The 18,795-nt window shown below is 42.5% G+C and overlaps 2 protein-coding genes across 7 annotated transcripts in view; one reads left to right on the top strand and one right to left on the bottom strand.

Annotated features, from left to right (window-relative positions):
- The first annotated feature begins 1,227 nt into the window (after window positions 1-1,227).
- pan3 (poly(A) specific ribonuclease subunit PAN3) lies at window positions 1,228-13,718 on the top strand. Of its 5 annotated transcripts, none has more exons than XM_034572101.1 (19): window positions 1,228-1,411; window positions 1,551-1,918; window positions 2,832-2,953; window positions 3,206-3,278; window positions 3,380-3,450; window positions 3,638-3,782; window positions 4,060-4,277; window positions 4,704-4,808; window positions 4,910-4,967; window positions 5,409-5,570; window positions 5,931-6,047; window positions 6,732-6,833; window positions 7,580-7,745; window positions 8,012-8,099; window positions 8,287-8,426; window positions 8,727-8,856; window positions 10,540-10,604; window positions 10,689-10,827; window positions 11,252-13,718. In XM_034572101.1, the coding sequence occupies exons 1-19, from the start codon at window positions 1,392-1,394 to the stop codon at window positions 11,390-11,392; spliced, it is 2,430 nt and encodes an 809-aa protein (XP_034427992.1). In that variant the 5' UTR covers window positions 1,228-1,391; the 3' UTR covers window positions 11,393-13,718. The 5 variants fall into 5 exon arrangements, with proteins under 5 accessions (XP_034427992.1, XP_034427996.1, XP_034427993.1 ...); XM_034572105.1 differs by having other exon boundaries at window positions 1,492-1,918; window positions 11,252-13,711; XM_034572102.1 differs by having other exon boundaries at window positions 1,272-1,411; window positions 1,554-1,918; window positions 11,252-13,711.
- Window positions 13,719-13,945: 227 nt separating this feature from the next.
- Window positions 13,946-18,795, bottom strand: part of flt1 (fms related receptor tyrosine kinase 1) — a 31,164-nt gene continuing 26,314 nt past the window's right edge. The window contains exons 19-30 of one of the 2 annotated variants that reach the window (XM_034571966.1): window positions 18,387-18,500; window positions 18,171-18,259; window positions 17,678-17,786; window positions 17,480-17,577; window positions 17,270-17,392; window positions 16,656-16,767; window positions 16,085-16,184; window positions 15,740-15,845; window positions 15,529-15,626; window positions 15,283-15,352; window positions 15,088-15,179; window positions 13,946-14,928 (exon numbers count right to left, since the gene is read on the bottom strand). In XM_034571966.1, coding sequence (XP_034427857.1) covers window positions 14,763-14,928; window positions 15,088-15,179; window positions 15,283-15,352; window positions 15,529-15,626; window positions 15,740-15,845; window positions 16,085-16,184; window positions 16,656-16,767; window positions 17,270-17,392; window positions 17,480-17,577; window positions 17,678-17,786; window positions 18,171-18,259; window positions 18,387-18,500 — 1,277 coding nt within the window. In that variant the 3' untranslated portion in view covers window positions 13,946-14,762. The remainder of the gene's footprint in view (window positions 14,929-15,087; window positions 15,180-15,282; window positions 15,353-15,528; window positions 15,627-15,739; window positions 15,846-16,084; window positions 16,185-16,655; window positions 16,768-17,269; window positions 17,393-17,479; window positions 17,578-17,677; window positions 17,787-18,170; window positions 18,260-18,386; window positions 18,501-18,795) is intronic. The other variant, XM_034571967.1, reaches the window with a different exon arrangement.

Below are 18,795 nucleotides of genomic sequence, written 5' to 3'. Positions count from 1 at the left end.
AGTTAAAAAACGGGACATTACATATATATAACATATATTTGTGTTTTGCTATACATACATATATGTATATACATATGTGTTTATACATATACACATATATACACACATATACATAAATACATTAAATATAAAATATCTATATACATTGAACAGAAAAATATACATCACATACGAAGTTTAAAAAACGGAAAACGTGTGTGGAAATGTGTGTATATAAACACATATATATCAACACATATATATATATATATACTGTATATGAGTGTGTGTGTTATATGTTATATATAAGTTAACATATAAATACTTACATAAAATATAAATTGTCAATATACATAAAAGATAAATAAATAAATACAATATAATATACCCTTTATATAAAACTATAAAACCTATATGAAATGAACTTTGAAAACTGATTATTACTGGGACACACAGCACTGAGACCCACTCACCTGCAGTCATGTTTGTGTTGGTCTGCCTCCACACGGATGCTCTGCTCACATCCTCATCTCTGACTCACACTTTGAAGAACCAGTTGAGTTCAAACACCTTTTAAACAGAGGAACTGGTGACGTCACCAGCAGAGTTCAGTTGCGCCTCTAATCCTGTAAATTTGTCAAAGTGGACCTGCAGAGGACCGTGTAATAGCTTTACATATATTATATATTTATACATTATATTTGACACAACTGTAAACGGGGCGTTATAATGCATGGCACTTTTTTTCAGCCATGAGAAAACAATAAATAAAACACTCCATAAGTTTGCAGAGTAAGCAAATGTTATTCTACTATAAGGTAAAAGTAATTATTCTGTGAAGTTGTGAGGGAGAAATCTCACTGAGTAGGAATCAATACTGTGGCTGAGAGGTTTGCAGGGGTTTTATTTATAGAGAATACTCAGCATGTAAAAATATAATATATTATATTATATCATATTACAAAACTGAAGTAATTAATTGAAATATTTTAAGCTGATCATTTTAAGTCTTAATAAACTGTCGAGTTTCTCCTTTATTATTCTGATGTTCTGTCCTCATGCATCTGGATTTTATTTGTAATGTAGTTATAACCCTGTGCAGCTGACACAACCTACAATATGTGAACTGGAACCTAAGTTCATCATTTGAATCCTGCAAACTTTGCTCTGCAGACCTGACCTCCCTGAGCTCCAGGAGCCGCTTGAATTCTCCATCTTTAACTTCTCGCATGTTGCATCTGCAGCAGTGAACTCTCTGTACCCACAATGCAAAGCTATGCTAACTGTAGCACAGCAGCTCCACTGTGAGCAAAAACAACAACAGGCTACTCTGAGCAGGAGGCAGCTGCATGGATAACGACAACAGCGACGACCAGGATCTCACACATGCACTCATTTCTTCTTAAGCCAAAATGAACCATAGCCTTATAATGTGAGTACTGTCGGCTCTAACGCGTTCTGCAGCAGCTGAAGTCATATTTACACGTTCCTTTAAGTTGAAACTGTTTGCAGGCTAGCTGGCTAGCTCGCTAGCTATCTGCGTCTCTCTATGTTTGAGTGTCTTCCGGCAGCAGCGGCGGCGGCGGCGGCAGCGGTGCCATGAACAGTGGACTCCCAGTTTCAGCTGCTCCGCTCGGGGGTGTCGGGATACCCAATGTCAAGGTGAAGTTCTGCCGATACTATGCGAAAGACAAGACGTGCTTTTACGGAGAAGAATGTCAGTTCCTGCATGAAGATCCGTCCATGACAAGCCTGCCACTGCACGGTGGCGGCAGTAGCCCCGTCCCGTTGTCCATGGCCGGGGGTGGCGGGACGCCAGCGGGGTATCCCCTCGGTGGCTCCGCGGCGGCCTGCCCGGGTTCCGGGGGGACCGGAGTGTCCAAAAAGAGCGAAACCTTGGGGCCTGCAGGCACGTCGCTGGAGGGACAGATGTTAACCAGTGAGTAGTAATTACAGCGCAACGAGGCCTCACATGGACTGACTGGCTGTGACTTTACTTTTGGGCCTTGTGGGGCTGTGTAAAAATTTAGCCCGAGGACTCATGGAGGCCTCTTCACCCCAAAACAACGTGGGTCACATTTCTCTGCCCAGCATGATCCAAACCTCTCGGTATGCAACCAGCGCACCCTGCTCTCCTCAGCTGTGATGTGAATAGTCTTCAGGTAGCTGTAGTTGTGCTTGATAATAACATTAACTTTAGCCATGCTGCTGCAGCTTACACTGGAGGCCTGCTGTTTCTGTGTGACAGCTGTGAGTGGGCACAAATCCGCGAGCTAGTGCGGCTATTAGCCAGCTAGCGTTAGCACATTTGCATTAAACTGTTTTTAAGTAACTTTGGTATATTTGACTTTGTCTCCGGTGAGACTTTGTAAGTCTCAACGTTGGTGCCGTCATTTCTATTCCAGTTAATATTTGATTATGTGAACTATAGTGTTTCTATGTAGACATGAGTTTTAATGTTTGCTAACATTAGCTTAGCTAAGCTAGCTGTCCACGGGGCTTTGTTTTGTGTTGTCTTTTCCCAACGTCAAGTAATAACAAGTTACTAACATTCACCTGCAGCTCTGCTGTAAAAAGCTGCCCACGTCCATTTTAACCTGAATCCCTGAAAACCAGCAGTTGCAGTTTCAAAGTTTGTCCCTCTCCACACATAGTATCGCCCTGTGACAGCATGTAAATCTCTCCCTGCAGTTGTGGAAATGTTTACATGCTCTCTAATGTCTGTTGTGATTTGATATGCAAACATTCAGTAGTGGTGACTTTGCCAGTGCTGTCTGACCTTTAGGGCTTAGGTTATTTTAGGTATTGGAGCCAATATTACAGGTTGAACTTTTGTTTCTTGTCCTCCACAGTCCCAGGGATGGAGGGCGCAACCCTGAGCGATGCCAGTCTCACCAACTCTTACTTCAGCAGCAGCTTCATAGGAGTCAATGGGTTTGGAAGCCCAGCAGAGTCTAAATACTCCATGATGCAGGTACAAGAGGGAATCTGTAGATATATAGACAGTGAAAACACACAGTGTGATTAAAACCGCTTTAAAAATAGATGTTGTGTGTTTACATAGCTGTAATTCTCTAGATAACCTGAGGATCTACATTAGTTGATTAAATGTTTTGCATGTAGATGGTTATCATGTGGTTAGTTGAACCTGTTTGGTTTGGGATCACACATTTTTATCACAACAGTAATTAATGGCGATAACTGTTCTTGATGGTGCTCTCTTCAGCGAATGACTACCAGCAGCAGCTCCCCCAGTCTCCTCAATGACGGTGCCAAGAACTTCAGCCACAGCACTCACGGTAAGCCTCCCACAGTGCTCCGTGAAGCAGCAGTCAGCACTCATCCACTGAATATTGTAAGCACCGCTGCTCAAGTGTTAACACTCCATGGCCTTTCACAGATCCAGTGAATTCTCCGACATCCTCACTCTTCAGTGATTTTGGTGCTCTCAGCATTTCTCAAAGGAGAAAGGTGAGCACACAAGCATTTACTTCAAGAAATCCAAATAAGTTTAAAGTGCTTTTGAAGTTCAACACAGAACTTGTTGTATGAGCATGTACACAAAACTGAAATATTATGCTTTTTCCGCCGTAGTTTGGTCTCTGACAGCAGTGGTAGACTTCACGGAATTCTTGCCTCTTTTTTCTTGTGCTACCAGGCTCCTAACCCAGCAGCGAGTGAGTTCATCCCTAAGGGAGCTCCACGTATGGCCACCATGCCACAGTCCCCTGTCCAGGCCTTCCCCTCGCCTGTCTTTCCACATCCCAGTCTCAGCAGCTCCACAGCTGCTGCACTGGCTCCAGGTGGGTTTTTTGGGGTAGAACTACAAAATGAAAAATCCCTGTGCTGCACTTTGTATTGACTCAGTTTTGTTTTCCATCTTCAGCTCATTTATAGTTCAGCAAACTTGGGAATTCCCTCTTGTATAAAGCACCATATCTGCTGTTTTTGAAACAAAAGTAGATCTCTTTTGCTTCAGTGTTTCTTTCAGACATTTTAATTGATTGCAGCCAGTTAATGCTGCTCTTTTTTTTTTCTTTTTTTCCTGAAAATAATATTTCCTCCTGTTTGCAATTTCAGGCATGTCCTTGTCTGCTGGCTCTTCTCCTCTCCACTCCCCCAAAATAACGCCGCACACCTCACCCGCCCCTCGTCGGCGCAGTCATACCCCAAACCCTGCAAACTACATGGGGCCCACCAGTGCAGCGGACCAGGGCGCTCACATTATCCAGAAAGAAACTGTAGGGGGGACTACCTACTTCTACACAGACAACACCCCAGCACCGATGGCGGGGATGGTATGTGCTGCACCTGGTATTCTATTCTGTATTTTAGTCAAGAAATTTCCGTGTACTGAACCTGGTAAAGCACAACAAAAAACATACACAGATGCAATATGACTTGGTGACATTTGCAGAAATTTATTATAAATTATAAAATGTATGTAAATCTGTCTGATTTAAAAACATGATTTGATCTTAAGCTAAATCCTAAATTCTTAAACACTACGCTTCAGTTTGCAAGCTGCTTTAATTTGGGAATAAATCCACAATCTAGCAGTTATTTGTCCTCTAATTGCTTTGTTATGTACCCAACTCACAGTTTTGTTTCATCACATTCATGTTGCTAAATGCTTCTAGTTGGGGAAAACATCTACATGTGCGATCACATTGGTTTTCATTTCTCAATAAATAGGAAGCTGTGTTTTTCTGGTTTCATCACAGGTGTTTCCTACGTACCATATCTACCCCCCCACTGCACCCCATGTGGCTTACATGCAGCCGAAAGCGAATGCCCCGTCCTTCTTTATGGCTGATGAGCTTCGACAGGTATTGCCCAATCGCCCTCCTCATGTCTCACCAAACATCCCCATGGTCCTCTTCTCTAGAGGTCATTTTTTAAAGTGTTTCACTCCTTGTTTCTCCTTCAGGAGTTAATAAACAGACATCTGATAACCATGGCCCAGATTGACCACTCAGAAAACCCAGGTAAAAGGTCTTCTCTGTTGACACAACAAAGGTGTGTTTTCGATTCGATAATTTATGTGTGTGCAGCAGAACACAGCAGGCTGACAATAAAACAATTCCAAATAAAGCTTCATATCAAACAAGAGAGTGTTTTATGCTCGGTTGTTGGTGTTCACAAGTGAAGAATGTAAAAGTGCTGGCTTATACAAACGTGAAGTCTCTTTAGGAGTTGGTTTCATCATGGTTGTGCGGAAGGGTGTTGTGAAATATGGTTTGAAGTTTGTTAACCACATGTTTTTTTTCTTTGGGTCTGTTGTCCCTTAAAAATAAATGATGAAATTCATAATCTACTGCTGAAGTAGTTTTTCAAAATACTATTACTACTTGTATGGTGTGTGTTAGTGCACAAGCTTGTTTATCATGTTATTTACAATTATTTGTTTTTGCCTCTGTCTGTAAAAGATGTACCGTCTGAAGTGGACAGCTACCACAGCCTGTTCCCCATTGAGCCCCTCCCCCCACCAAACCGCATGCAGAAGACCAGCAACTTCAGCTACATCACCTCCTGCTACAAGGCCGTCAACAGCAAGGATGACCTGCCTTACTGCCTAAGGAGGATACATGGTGAGAAATAGTCTTTCAAAGAAGCACAATGCAGATGTCACAGAACCCAAATAGCCGTGGTGGCAAATTATGTAATTGGGTGTTGACACTTGAAGAAAGCAACATTGGTCCCCTCCCTCTTTTAAAAGTAAAACAAAGCATCACTGTTGTGCAGCAAACACAAGCTAACTTGATTACAATGCTTATTAGTAATTCTGGATAATCAGTGCAGGACATGTGTGACTCTTAAGTCAGAAAGAACTCTAAATGTGTGGGTTGTGACCCAGTTGTCACCATATCTGTCTGTGGCACAGTATGTTGTGATCGTGTATGATTTCTAATTGCCTGTGTGTTTGTTGTGCATCTTTAAAATGTGTTCAGGTTTCCGCCTCGTTAACACCAAGTGCATGATGCTGGTCGACATGTGGAAGAAGATCCAGCACTCAAACTCTGTAACACTGAGGGAGGTCTTCACCACCAAGGCCTTTGGAGACCACTGTAAGGGTTGACACTAATTTATGTGTACAGGACTTCTGTGAATTTAATTCTATGCTTCTGACAGTTTGTCTTTGTAAATCCTGTTCGTCTTAGCCCTTGTCTCAGACATTAAGTTTCTGTATAGATGATTACATTTTCCACTTTAAGTGTATTTATATCTAATTTGCCAAAATTATATTATATTATATTATAAAATTATATAATTCAAGGTGTGGTGATATATTTGTTACTTTATGGCACAGGATAAGTGAAAAAATAAAGACTTTTAAGAAGTCAGTGGAGGCTCTACCAATTATGATCTGAACAACGATGACCCAGCAGCATTAAATGAGAGGCCGGCGGAATCTCTCCCATATCACAAGTTGAGATGAACGACTCACTCGCAGAGTCAGGCTATTCATTTTACGAGGTTAGCCACTTACATTCCGAAACTAACCACTAGCGTACGTAAGTGTGCTCCAAAGTAGAAGTGGAAATGTGACCCGGTAGAGTAATAAGGAAGAGATTCCCTGGCCTCTCTGTCACCAGCACCAGCTTTTCAATGGTTAGATCTGTAACTGGCCCTTAGAAACTTTAGCCTCCATCAACTTCTCTTAACTTTGTTCCAGTGCCATAATTACTGTAGTACTGCATGTAAACTCTATATCCTTTGTCTAATCCATGTCCACTTCTTTTTTGCCTTAGCGTTGGTGTTCTCTTACGACTTCCACGCGGGTGCAGAAACCATGTTCGGCAGACACTTCAATGACCCAGCAGCGGACTCGTACTTTACTAAGAGGAAGTGGGGTGAGTTGGTCCTGCTTCCCCTCCGCCCTCACACTGAAATAAGTCCAACATCATTTCAGATCTCCCCTCTGCTTCACACATTTAGAGTTTGATAATTAGGTCATTGCCCAGGGTCTATTTAGGCGTTAGGTGTTTTCACATTTTGCAGTTTGTGTGGTTGTGCTTACATACGTTGTTAGATTGCTTTTACGTGTTTATCACCACACAGCAAATTAATACACAATCTCCAAGAAGTTAAAAGATCTAAAACTTATCTCTTGTGGTTGTCTTGACACTTCAAATAGGATGTTAATATTTGGAGTCTGTTAAGCCTCCTCAGTTTGACAGTTGACATGCATGTGTGCAAGAGAGACATGAGGACTTGGAGGAAACTGTGGCTGAAACTGATCTCAGGACAGGTGCGGTAAGGCCTACCTACAGGCATGCAAAACAGAGGAAGCAAAACCATTCGGACCCCAGTATCTGTCTAGTCTGTAGTAAACATGCATCACCAACCAAAACACGTGAATTGTATAGACGCAAAGGTTTAGCCTTTTAGAGGAACTAACGTTTCGATCAACTCTTACACTCAGTGTGACATTGTGGCTTTTGTTGTGCAGTACACACCTCAACACCATTGCACAACCGCATGTTGGTTATCAGACTTACAATCTATGACAAGACAAGTAATACCAAGTTCTGCACGCAATCGTAAACAGAATGATTGACAAAGACGATTAGGTGACAAAACATGCGTTTGTATGCAGGACAACATGAGCCTCCTCCACCACGGCAGCACGCAGGTCTGCTCCCAGAGTCTCTGATCTGGGCCTACATTGTTCAGCTAAGCTCGGCCCTGCGCACCATCCACACCGCGGGCCTCGCCTGTCGTGTCATGGACCCCAGCAAGATTCTCATCACTGGCAAGACCAGGTATATCCCACACACATGAACCCCTCAGCAGACAGTTCATCACTCAGCATGGGTAGATGGATGTTGATATAAGTGTTTAAAGCCTGTGACTCATAACCATAAAAGGCGATATATATGTCTGAATTTCAATTTTCCAGCACAGAAAATGTAGATAAAACTATAACCAAAGCGGAACCGTATTTTCAGAGCAGGCTTCCTTTTTCAAACCATGTGATCGTGTACACACATGCACACAAACTAATGATAATGTTCTCTTATCTCTGGAGGTTACGGGTGAACTGTGTTGGAGTGTTTGATGTCTTAACATTTGACAGCAGTCAGACCAATCATCTTGCCCTAATGCCACAGTACCAGGTACTTTGTATGATGCCCACTTGTGGTCACATGAATTACACATGAAATCACATCACATAAACATCATGCACAATGTGCAAATGGCGAAAGTCGTTTCGCATACGTGTGTGTGGTTTACATTATTTTAAAAAATGGGATGTTGGATCATTAACACAAGTATTTCTGTGATGTGTGTGTTTTCTTGTAGCAAGCAGACCTAGTGTCACTGGGCAAGGTGGTGCTGGCGTTGGCATGTAACTCCCTGGCTGGCATTCAAAGGGAGAACCTGCAAAAGGCCATGGAGCTGGTGTCTATCAACTACTCTTCAGACCTCAAGAACCTCATTCTGTAAGCAACATGCATGAAGCAGCATTTGTCATACATTTCAGACACCACTTTCTGGTGCTGTTGAATTTTGCACACAACAGAGACTTGTTGCCAATTGAAGTTGGAGATGACTCAGAAAGCACTTGGACTAAGATGTTTTCACCTGACTTGGGTTTGGGACAATGGGCTAGGAGCAATGATCTGTAACATCTGTTGGCAACAAAGAGCTTCCTTCGTTTTCAAAATAAATGCCACCTATACTCATTGGACCTTTTTAACTCACCCCGAGGGTAAACTCTGACTGCTTCTGTGTTTGTGCAGGTATCTGCTGACAGAACAGTCTCGCCTGCGCAGCGTCAATGACATTATGCCGATGATCGGAGCCCGATTCTACACACAACTAGATGCATCGCAGATGAGGAACGATGTCATCGAGGAGGACCTGGCCAAGGTATAAGCGGAGCGCAACATTTATGTTCAAAAACATGTACAGAGTTTGTGTCTCAACTTGAAAAGCATTTCGTTTAAGTAGAAAAGACTCAGTCATGTTGTTACAGACTGATGTTGTTGGACGTGGTCAGAAGTAGGCCATTAGTTAGTTAGTTAAGAGGGAAGTTGTGTGTGCACACAGGATGTTGTACGGTAGATCGCTTTGCAGTCTCACTTTGAATTCAGTTTCCTCATGTGAGTACATGAACGCGTGGACCAATCTACTCTCACCTCACTTTTTATCCTATTCATTCTTCCCCTTTCCTTGAACAACACATCCAACGTTTGTAAATGCTAATGAGGTCAGTTTCTGCTTTTCTTTTTTCTCCGGAAGATTAAGTGTGACTGTTCCCAAACAAATGCACAGTTTAAATGGGAAGATGTCAGTAAAACTATTTAAGAGAACAGCTCAATATCCAGTTAATAACCTTTAGTATTTATTACTACAGAGGAGTTACAAAAACTATGTTTGAAAAATAGGGTAGTAGGCCAACCCTGCCAGTGATCTGCTCATACCTGTGCTGGTGTAAGTGTTTCCTGTACATCAGGCCATCTCTGTTTGCTTTAAAAACTGAAAACGTTTTTATTTAAACAGAAGGACATAATGTGTTTGTTTAAATATTCAGAATCCTAACTCTGTTCATGTGAGCTGTGGCACAGGTTAGTTTAATAAGAAACTGTTGTTGGGATTTTGTGGCTGCATCATTGCAACATCACTGTTGTGTCAAGCCTCTGGCTGTGGTTTTCATACTGCTGGGTCATAACCTATCTATTTTTTATTTTTCATTTATTAATCTTATGTTTCTTAGGTTAAAACCTGATTAAAACATCATGTTTTTAGAACTGTTGATCTTACACTAGCTGGCTTTATTTTCCTATAACACAGCAATTAGGTTTTTGATGTTATTATAATTGATAGAAACAATGTTAAGATATATGACTAGTTTCTTCAAAGGCTTATAATTGCAGCTCTGTTTTTCAGCAATAAGTGTAAGTTTCGAGCTACTGTGGCCAGAGAGTTTGGAAAGTATCTTCCTAAGTGCACGGAGGAGGACGCTTGCACCTTCAGTCTTCAATCATATTCACCTTGTCCAACTATGCAGAAAACGTTTGACAGGGTGAGACAGCCAGGGACGAGGAAGGGAAAGGAAAGGCATGAGTAAAAATATATCAGCAGAGATGGAAGGTGAGCTATAACCTGTCCACAATCTGACTTGAGACCACTTGCACATGGTCAGTAGTACAGCAGCTTGTCCTCTAAACACAGAATTATCTGATCTAGGTGTCCACAGTTGTTTCTGATGTTTACGCTTCCTGAAATCATCAGTGATGTTGGAGTTGGCCCCTGTTGTCTTTTGTTTCCATAAATCAACAATCAGAGATGAGACTGCATACAAAAATAAATATATTTAGGAGAACATTGTGACTTTCAAAAAGAAGGAAGTGTCTAATGGAACCTGCGAGAAAACAGGGTCCGGCCCCATGTATAGACAGAAGGTCAAGTGACAGAGGTTTCAGTTTCCCTGCAGTGATAAGTTTTTTTTCAAGTATCCACTGTTTTTATGCTTCAGGGATGCTGATGCACCTTTCATTAAAACCATTAAAACGTTTCTGATAAATAAAACCAGTGTTTGCTTATTTGCAGGAGGTACAAAATGGCCGTCTCTTCCGTCTGTTGGCCAAACTGGGCACCATCAATGAGCGTCCAGAGTGAGTTGAGCGTGTGCAAAGACCAATTAATATGTGGCATTTATATTCCTGTTACTCCTCGATAACCTTGGCTTGTGTGATCAGGTTTCAGAAGGACCCATCGTGGTCAGAGACGGGGGACCGCTACCTGTTGAAGCTTTTCCGGGATCACTTGTTTCACCAGGTGACAGAAGCTGGGACGCCCTGGATCGACCTCAGCCACATCGTCTCCTGCCTCAACAAAGTCAGTGAAAGTTCCTCTTTTCTTCACGCCCTTATTTGTTGTTTCTTGTAAATTTATCACAAGCTGCAAATTTTTTCTTTTCTCACTTCTCTTTTCTGAAATTTGAAGCTGGTTTAAAAATGACATTCTGTACTTCACAAACATTCGAATTTTCCGTTTTATTAATACCCACAAACTTCACACGTACACCAACGAATCTTCATATGCTTATCACAGCTATACAAGGTTATGGTTTCTATCCGTTAACAAGGCAAATAAGGGAGGGGGTGATACTCTTGCTTGAAAAAATAGTTCCTGATTAATTTGCAGAATTTTTTTTGAAGAACAAAACAAGGGATTTATTTAAGTTGCTAGCTTTTTTTAAACGGTGCAACTCCTTATTCCTGGAATATACATAAATAATTGTTGACTTTGTTTTCTTCAGCTGGATGCTGGTGTTCCTGAGAAGATCAGTCTTGTGTCTCGGGATGAGAAAAGCATCCTGGTTGTGACCTACTCGGACCTGAAGCGCTGCTTTGACAGCACCTTCCAGGAGCTGCAGGCTGCAGCCTCTGGCTCTCTGTAGCGCCCTCTTTGGGCCCGGGGTGTGTCTGCCCCGACCTGGAGCACACTATTGCACTACAGCGGAGGACCAGGCTTAAAAAGATGACATCAGCATGGCGAAGGCAGCGGGGCAGGGCTTCGTGAACCTCAGTCACATACACTGACCCTGTCCACCAGGATGGCTTTTTCTAACGTGTATTTTTTTTAGTTTTCCTAAACCCTGCAGCTGAAAATCGAGATACAAAAGGAAAAAAAAGAAAAAGGACAAATACGGAAACTGTGACAAACGAGTATGATGACATTTTTTTAGATTTGGGGAACAAAACGAGAAACAAACCACGAGGTTTCGAACTTCTTTCCTGCTTTTATTGTTTATTTCTACAGTTGGGGTTTATTTTTCTGAGGAGGATGCACTAAGATTTTAATTTTTTTGTTAATTTTTTTTATTTTTATGAAATGTGTGAGTGGCCTACAGGGTGTACAGAGAGAGCTAAAGTCACACACAGACATAAAAACCAGAGCAGACTCACAATTCAAACAACAAAAGAATCCAGCTTTTTAATGACTGCATCTCTCTTCCGGCTGGAGACCACACCCCTTCATTCTGACGCACAAGGAGACGGGACGCACCACTCGAAGCTTTCATGGGGGGCATCTGTTTAATGAAATGGGTACAGCCCACCTTTGCCTTGGTTGTTGGTTCCCCCTCAGAAAGGACAAACCACTTGGGTGGGAGGGAAGGGTTCTTAAAACTGGAAATAAATGGGTGGATTTCTGACATTTTAGTTCAGCAGATTGTGGAATATCCGGCGCATATGTGTGGGAGGGTGGGCTAGCATGGACTGGGATTTGGGTTTCATGAGGTGAAACAAGGTTTCTGTTGGCATTGAGGAAGGGGTGTCTTCTCCTGATGCCGTCTACCAAGTGTTTGTTACATATGCAGCGACCACCTTTTGTTTAATGGACGCTATCATGACATGAACTGCTGAATGATGGGTCATTTTGGTTTGGCTGTCCAGCACTTGGGTGTAGACTGTGGGTGGGGCTTCTGTTGAGGTGGAGCCACAGCTGCCTCTTTGTGGAATGTCCTTATTTTGTCCCCCACCCCTCCGCCTGCCCTCATCACCCCCTTACGTACTCCCCCTCTCTTCTGTCCCAAACTCTGTTTCCCCTCGGGGGGGGGATAGGGCCCTCTGCTTTTGAAAGGAAAAAGTGACGCTTTTTGTGAATTTTCTCGCCCGTTTTTCTCTCCGCTCAGCTGTTGTGCAGGAATGCATGATGGGAAATGGGAGGGCAATTCAATCTTTGCCTCAATTCAACTTTTATTATTCTGTGGACCAATTCCAGTAGGGGTTTAGGAAAAGGGGGAAAGGCTGGAGGGCGAAGGTTTGTTTTAGTTGACTTTTTTTTAAGATCATGAAACGTGCTGGAGACAAAGCAGTGGTGCTGTCTGTGTCACTCACTCGAATGGCTTGGATTTCTCTCAGGATGACAAACAGCTGGAGGGGCCCAATGATTGAATGTGTTTTGCTGTCATTGGCTGCCCCCTGTCCAGTCAGATAGATGAGCTACAGTGGAGTGGGTGGGACGTCTTCAGATGGAGGTTTTAGGAAGTTTACGGCGTGGAGAGACGTAGAGATCACGCAACGAGGGATTTTCATGTTGCCCTAAAGCACAGTTCATACTCTGTTAATCCGAGTCAAAATTTATTGATTGAATTTGGTGCAAACCCACTTTAACCCAGAAAAATCGAACCCAAGCTGTGTCAAACCGCCGTTGTTGATGCCTTCGTCTTGTTCTCAGTAGCTGTTGAATGTGTACAAACACGAGACTGCAGAACAACAGGACGTCAGATACAAGACAAATCAAGGTGAACGGCGCAATCGAGCACAGCGTCTTGGCTGCATTCGGTTTCACGTCAACTCTTCAAAGTTGTATCTGATGTCAACGGTCTCTGTTCTTGAGGGCAACAAACGTGCAGGGAGCCAGCTGTGTTAGATCATGTACTACTTCCTCTGTTTTAGTGAAATGAACAGACAAAAACATACTTGGTGAATGTGGTGCTTTAGAAAACCCTCAATACACACACACACCCACAAACACACACACACACACACAATCCTCCCCAACTCGGCCTACACAACGTCAGTGCTCATATCACCATCCTCCACATGGTAACACACACACTCCAGTTAATATTAGTGACAACGTTCTCCTCCACCACATCAACAAACCTACAATCACCATCTTAGTATGTTTTAAGCCCCTCTTGTGTTCATTGTCTCAAATTTTGCAATATTTGTGTGTACAGCAGTATTTTAATAAAGAATACCAAAATGGATACATGAGCGATGTTGTCTCGGTTTTTTTTTTTGTACTCAAAAATGTCACGTTTACATTCAAAACATTTTATAGCATGTTTATACGACCAGAAGAAGAATACTAACGTTAGTATATACGTCAACCGTTACATTCAAAGCGTAAACTGAAAATATTAGATACTTATTACACCATCAGACACTTGAACCCATTTTAAACTGGAAATAACATCAGAAACGTTGCTAAAAACTAAATGCAAAAGTTCATGGATAATAATGACATGTTAATACCAAGTAAATATTGTTTTTTCAAGACTGCAATGTTAACCGAGTGGTTTAGATGACAGTATTGTACCGGATTGATCTTCTGTAGTGGTGCTTCAACAATTACCTCCGGCAAGTAGCTTTTTTTCTGTTAGTTTGCAGGATAACATAAAAACTACTGCACGGATTTACACGGTAGAAGGATGTGGTGTATAGATCAGGAAAGAACCCATAAAAGTTTGGTGCAGTTCTGGATCAGATCCAGGAATTGTTTTATAACTTTATTTAACATAGTAAAATCAGACATTTTTGGACTTTTTCACCAATTTCCCAGAGAATAAAACATAGACGTTGATGAAAAAAATCTGGCATATTAAGGACACTGAAATAAATACAGATAAGATACACGTACTATAATTCAGTGAGTAATACCTTGTCCAGCATATAGTGGCTGTGTCAGAGGAACGGTTATTTCATACAGCAGTGTTCCTCTGCACAAAGCTCAGAGCATGAGGTACCAGTATATTAATACGCTCAGTAAATACATTCGTTATAACTGCGATAGGATAAGTGATGTCAGGCAGCTGCTCTGATCACTCTGGTTCATCATCATGCAGTTGTAGATTCTGAGAAAAAAAACTAATGTAAGTTTTATTTCTGACCTAAAAGAAATTAGAAGAGATGATTAATTACAGGTTTTATACTGAGGTAGTGGATGGAAGCAGCGAGTGTGAACAGGCAGAATAACATGTGAGTGAGTTAAAAGGACGAAAGTGTTTACCCTGTGTGAAGTTAGAATTAGAGCAGAGGCTAGAGGGAAGGGTAGAGGAAGGCGGAGTTGTAGTCCGGAGGAGGGGAGCCACCTTCATCTGACTCCCACTCGCAGGGCAGGATGGACGGCTCGTCGTCACGGAGACCAGTGATGTCACTGCACAGGAAGGGCACCTGGTTGTCCCGACACTTGAAGCTGAAGAACCTAGATTTGTAAAAAAATATATATATTCATTCATGATTCTTGAGGGATTTTCTATTTTGTCACTCGTAGCAAAATGACAAATATTCTCCTGATCGATCATCCATCATTACTGGGAGTGGGGGGGGGGGAAGTTAAGGGTTTAGAGACGAAAGTCTCCACCTGCTGAATTTCTTGGTCTTGGAGCCGTTACTCCACGTCATCTGCTTCAGCTCCTCAGATGGAAGCACCATGCCACTGTCACTCTGCTCGTCCTGAGGCAGAGAGGATGCAAACGTCACAGCATTATTGTGTGTGTGTGCGTGTACGTGTGCGTGTGTGCAAGCAGAGGTGAAGAAGTGAAGGTGTTCCTCTTACATCAGGGGTTTCCGGCTCCTCACAGGGAAGTTCCTCAAAAGTCTGAAGTGTGGCCATACCCCTCATGTAACTGTTTGGATTCAGATAAGACGAGTTACTCTTCTTTCTCCATCTGTTTCCTGTCGAGTCTGTATTTACTTTCAGTCACCGCACACACATCTCTCCCATCTAGCCTACGTAAAGGATGCTCCAGCTCAGACCCACATGCTGCTGCACGTAATGTTTTTCATTGTCTCACGTCCTTACCTCAGGTTTGTGACTGCTAGAGGCTTCTCCATCAACGTCTCACTGCGACTTGCGTCTCCAGCCATGAACGATCCCAGAGGAATATAATCTTTACCATCCTGTTGAAAAGATGCAAAACAATTTTCTTAGGTCCCTATACTTTGTGAGAATGTCTTTTTCTGTACCTTATCTAAATGTTGACAAGAAATAAACCATGATCCCGAGGGCTGACCTGCTGAACTCTCGCTTGTAGCAGGTTTCCCAGCGTCTCCACCAGGTCAGGGAAGGTGGGTCGTTCTGAAGGACAGGCCTCCCAACATGCCAGCATCGTGCTGTAACTGTACACACACACGCACACATACACAGGGATAATGTATAATAGTCGGTCAAACCATTAACCCAATCACAGTCTGGGCCACTACTGCAGGGCCTTTGATCTAAAATGTGTTTTTCCGACTACGAATCTGAACAAGATGAAGTTAAAGTTGAACGTTGGGCTTCCTCGTCATTACACCTCTTTTCTTCCTGGCTGATTTCAGTGGGTTATAATGTTTTTTAAAAAAATATTTCAACCCACATCTCAGTGGTGCTGTACTGTGGCGCTCGCATCCTCGTCCCGTCCTTCAGCCTGTGGCAGAACTCCTCGTCTATGTGAAGACCGGGGTATGGGGAGGCTCCTGTCGGGCGAACACACACAGCAGTTCATCAATATGTGAACACGCTCAACCACACGTGACTAAAGAAACAAGAGTTGACAAAAAATCTCTCAAATCATCAAAATATTTAAATCAAAAGCTTCAAAAACACTTTTAAAATGATATTGTAGTTGGGTTGTATTTATAATGCAAGTTGTTGATGTACATGTGGAGAGCATGAGTGTATATAAAGATGATGAGTATGAGAATAACTAATTTAATCCAAACTTGGACAAACATCAGTGTGATAAGAACTACCTAATATTTCAGAAACCATATTTGAGCAAAATGAATTTTTAATTGGGTTCATATCCCAACCATTTACATGGAGGAGGCGGGGTTTAGAACCTGTACCGCAGCCAGCCACGCTTTGGCTTCACTTTGGGGGCGATGTCATGTCGTCCATCTTTATGTAAGGTCTATGTTTGAGAACAGATGGGTGGCGGCTCTTACCCAAAGAGAAGATCTCCCACAGCAGAATGCCGAAGGACCACACGTCACTCTGGGTGGTGAACACCTTGTCGAAGATGGACTCAGGAGACATCCACTTCAGAGGGAGGCGGGCCTGTCAGCCAATCAGAGCACAGGAGCAGATTTAACCAGCAGCTATCTTATGAGGAAATATTTAAAGACGCCACAGAATGTTCATTGTTTTAAAATTCAGAAACATAGAGAAGATATGTTTTATTTTATTTTGAAATCATTTTTACTTACAAAAATAAACAAAAGAATATCCCAAAACTGTCAAGTCTAGTTCTAAAATAAATCAGAAAAATAAAATTGTTTTACTAATAAACTTTATTTTTCACTCTGCCAAGGAAGTTGTGTTTTCACCCCTGTTGTTTGTTTGTTTGATGGATTTCCAGGAAACCTGGTGGAAGGATATCTCGGTGTGGGTCTGCATCAGGGGAACTTTCTTTAACATAACCAGATATTGGGCATATTTAGGCAACTGATTTCTATGAGTGTGTGAAATGTACTACGGCTTGATTGACTTTAAGGGGACTGCTGGACCTGTGCTCCACTGAGTGACATCCCAAGTTGCTTATGTGGACCTGTGGACTCACGTCTCCCTTGCGGACGTAGTCGGGGTCTTTGTAGATGTCTCTGGCCAAACCGAAGTCACAGATCTTCACCACTTTATTGTCAGAGAGCAGAATGTTCCTGGCTGCCAGGTCCCTGTGAATACACTGATGAAGGTGCAAAGTGAACACCGGTTTAAAACATTTTATTAAACACACAGATGTGCAGACACACTTTGCAGAAAAGAGTCAGACCTTGCGAGAGGCCAGATACTCCATCCCCCGCGCCACCTGGAAGCTGAAGGAGATGAGATCCTCCAGGAATAACGGAGCGTTGGATGCAGATTTGGGATCTAGAAGAAAGAGAGCGGACACAGGCGTAGAAATAAAAAAAAGCGGTTTGAATTTAAATAGAAATGATATAGGATATAGTTTACGCGGTGCTTGTCTTACCGAGGCCATTCTCTTTGTTTTCCCTGTGATCAAACTCTGCCCTGATGCTGCTCTGTCCGTCACAATCACCCCTGGCAAAAAACAGCCCTCCATCTTTTCCTCCGGACAACTAATATCGAGAGAAATGATCCCAGTCAAATTTTATGAATGCATCAATGTGACTCCTGAGATGTGTTGAGTAGTAGTTTTGGTAAATGTGTTGACTGGTGTGAGGGGGAAGTTCATCCAGTGTGTTTCTTTGAGGCCACTGTTTTTCTGCAACGTCTAAACCTGTGAACAAAATACGGAAGTAAAGGTGATAACATCTCCCGACCTCAAGCGCATTGCAGAAGTGTGAGTTTGTGAGAGATAATTTTGTAATTCTGTGAAGCACACAGAGGGGATGGTGTTTCTCTCTGGGGTGGAAGAAGAGGTTGTGATGTGAGATACACGGCCATCACGACACCATCTTTAACTGTGTCGGTTGAGCCCCTGCTGGAGCTGCGGAGCTCACCTGGTCCTGCACAAACACCTCTCTCTTGCTCTTCAGGAAGGTGGAGAGGTTTCCATAGCAGCAGTACTCCACAATGACCATCAGCGGTCCTGCTCACACACAAAACAACGACATGTACTCTGACTTCAAAAAAAATCTTTACTTTAGCTTTATTTCAAGGACTTAATTAAAACAATAGACAACAACGGTAATGATAGATAGATAGATAATACACACCTCCTGGTTTGGTGCAGGCTCCCAGCAGGTTGACCACATTCAGATGGTGTCCTATGTGGTTCAGGATCTTCAGTTCAGTCATCAGAGCTTTGTGCTCATTGGCTGTAGCGTCCTCTGGTGGACAATAAGCAGAGAACATAAATAAGTGGCACACATGTTCATGTTCAGGGTTGTATATTTAGATTTTCAGAGTCAGACTCCACTGGCTCCTGATTACATTTACAATAAAATATAAAATTCTCTTCCTCACCTACAAAGCCCTGTCACCATCATACCTTAAGATCTTATAGTAACTGACCACATCCCTGGAGCACTGCGCTCCCAGAATTCCGGCTGACTTGTGGTTCCCTAAAGTCTCAACTTTCAACTTTATTTGTCTCCAAAGGGCAATTTGTGTTTACAGCAAGGA

This window comes from Hippoglossus hippoglossus, chromosome 20 (genome assembly GCF_009819705.1).
Source record: "Hippoglossus hippoglossus isolate fHipHip1 chromosome 20, fHipHip1.pri, whole genome shotgun sequence".
Lineage (NCBI taxonomy): Eukaryota > Metazoa > Chordata > Actinopteri > Pleuronectiformes > Pleuronectidae > Hippoglossus > Hippoglossus hippoglossus.
Note: the sequence above shows the minus strand (reverse complement) of the source record. Positions and strands in the feature narration are given on the sequence as shown.

Bases quoted from the DNA above. Each gene is read 5' to 3' on its own strand.
- pan3 (XM_034572101.1), top strand. From the start codon at position 1,392: ATGAACCATAGCCTTATAAT. The intron at 3,279-3,379 runs GTAAGCCTCCCA...GGCCTTTCACAG, and splicing joins CTTCAGCCACAGCACTCACG to ATCCAGTGAATTCTCCGACA. The intron at 7,746-8,011 runs GTATATCCCACA...TTATCTCTGGAG, and splicing joins CTCATCACTGGCAAGACCAG to GTTACGGGTGAACTGTGTTG.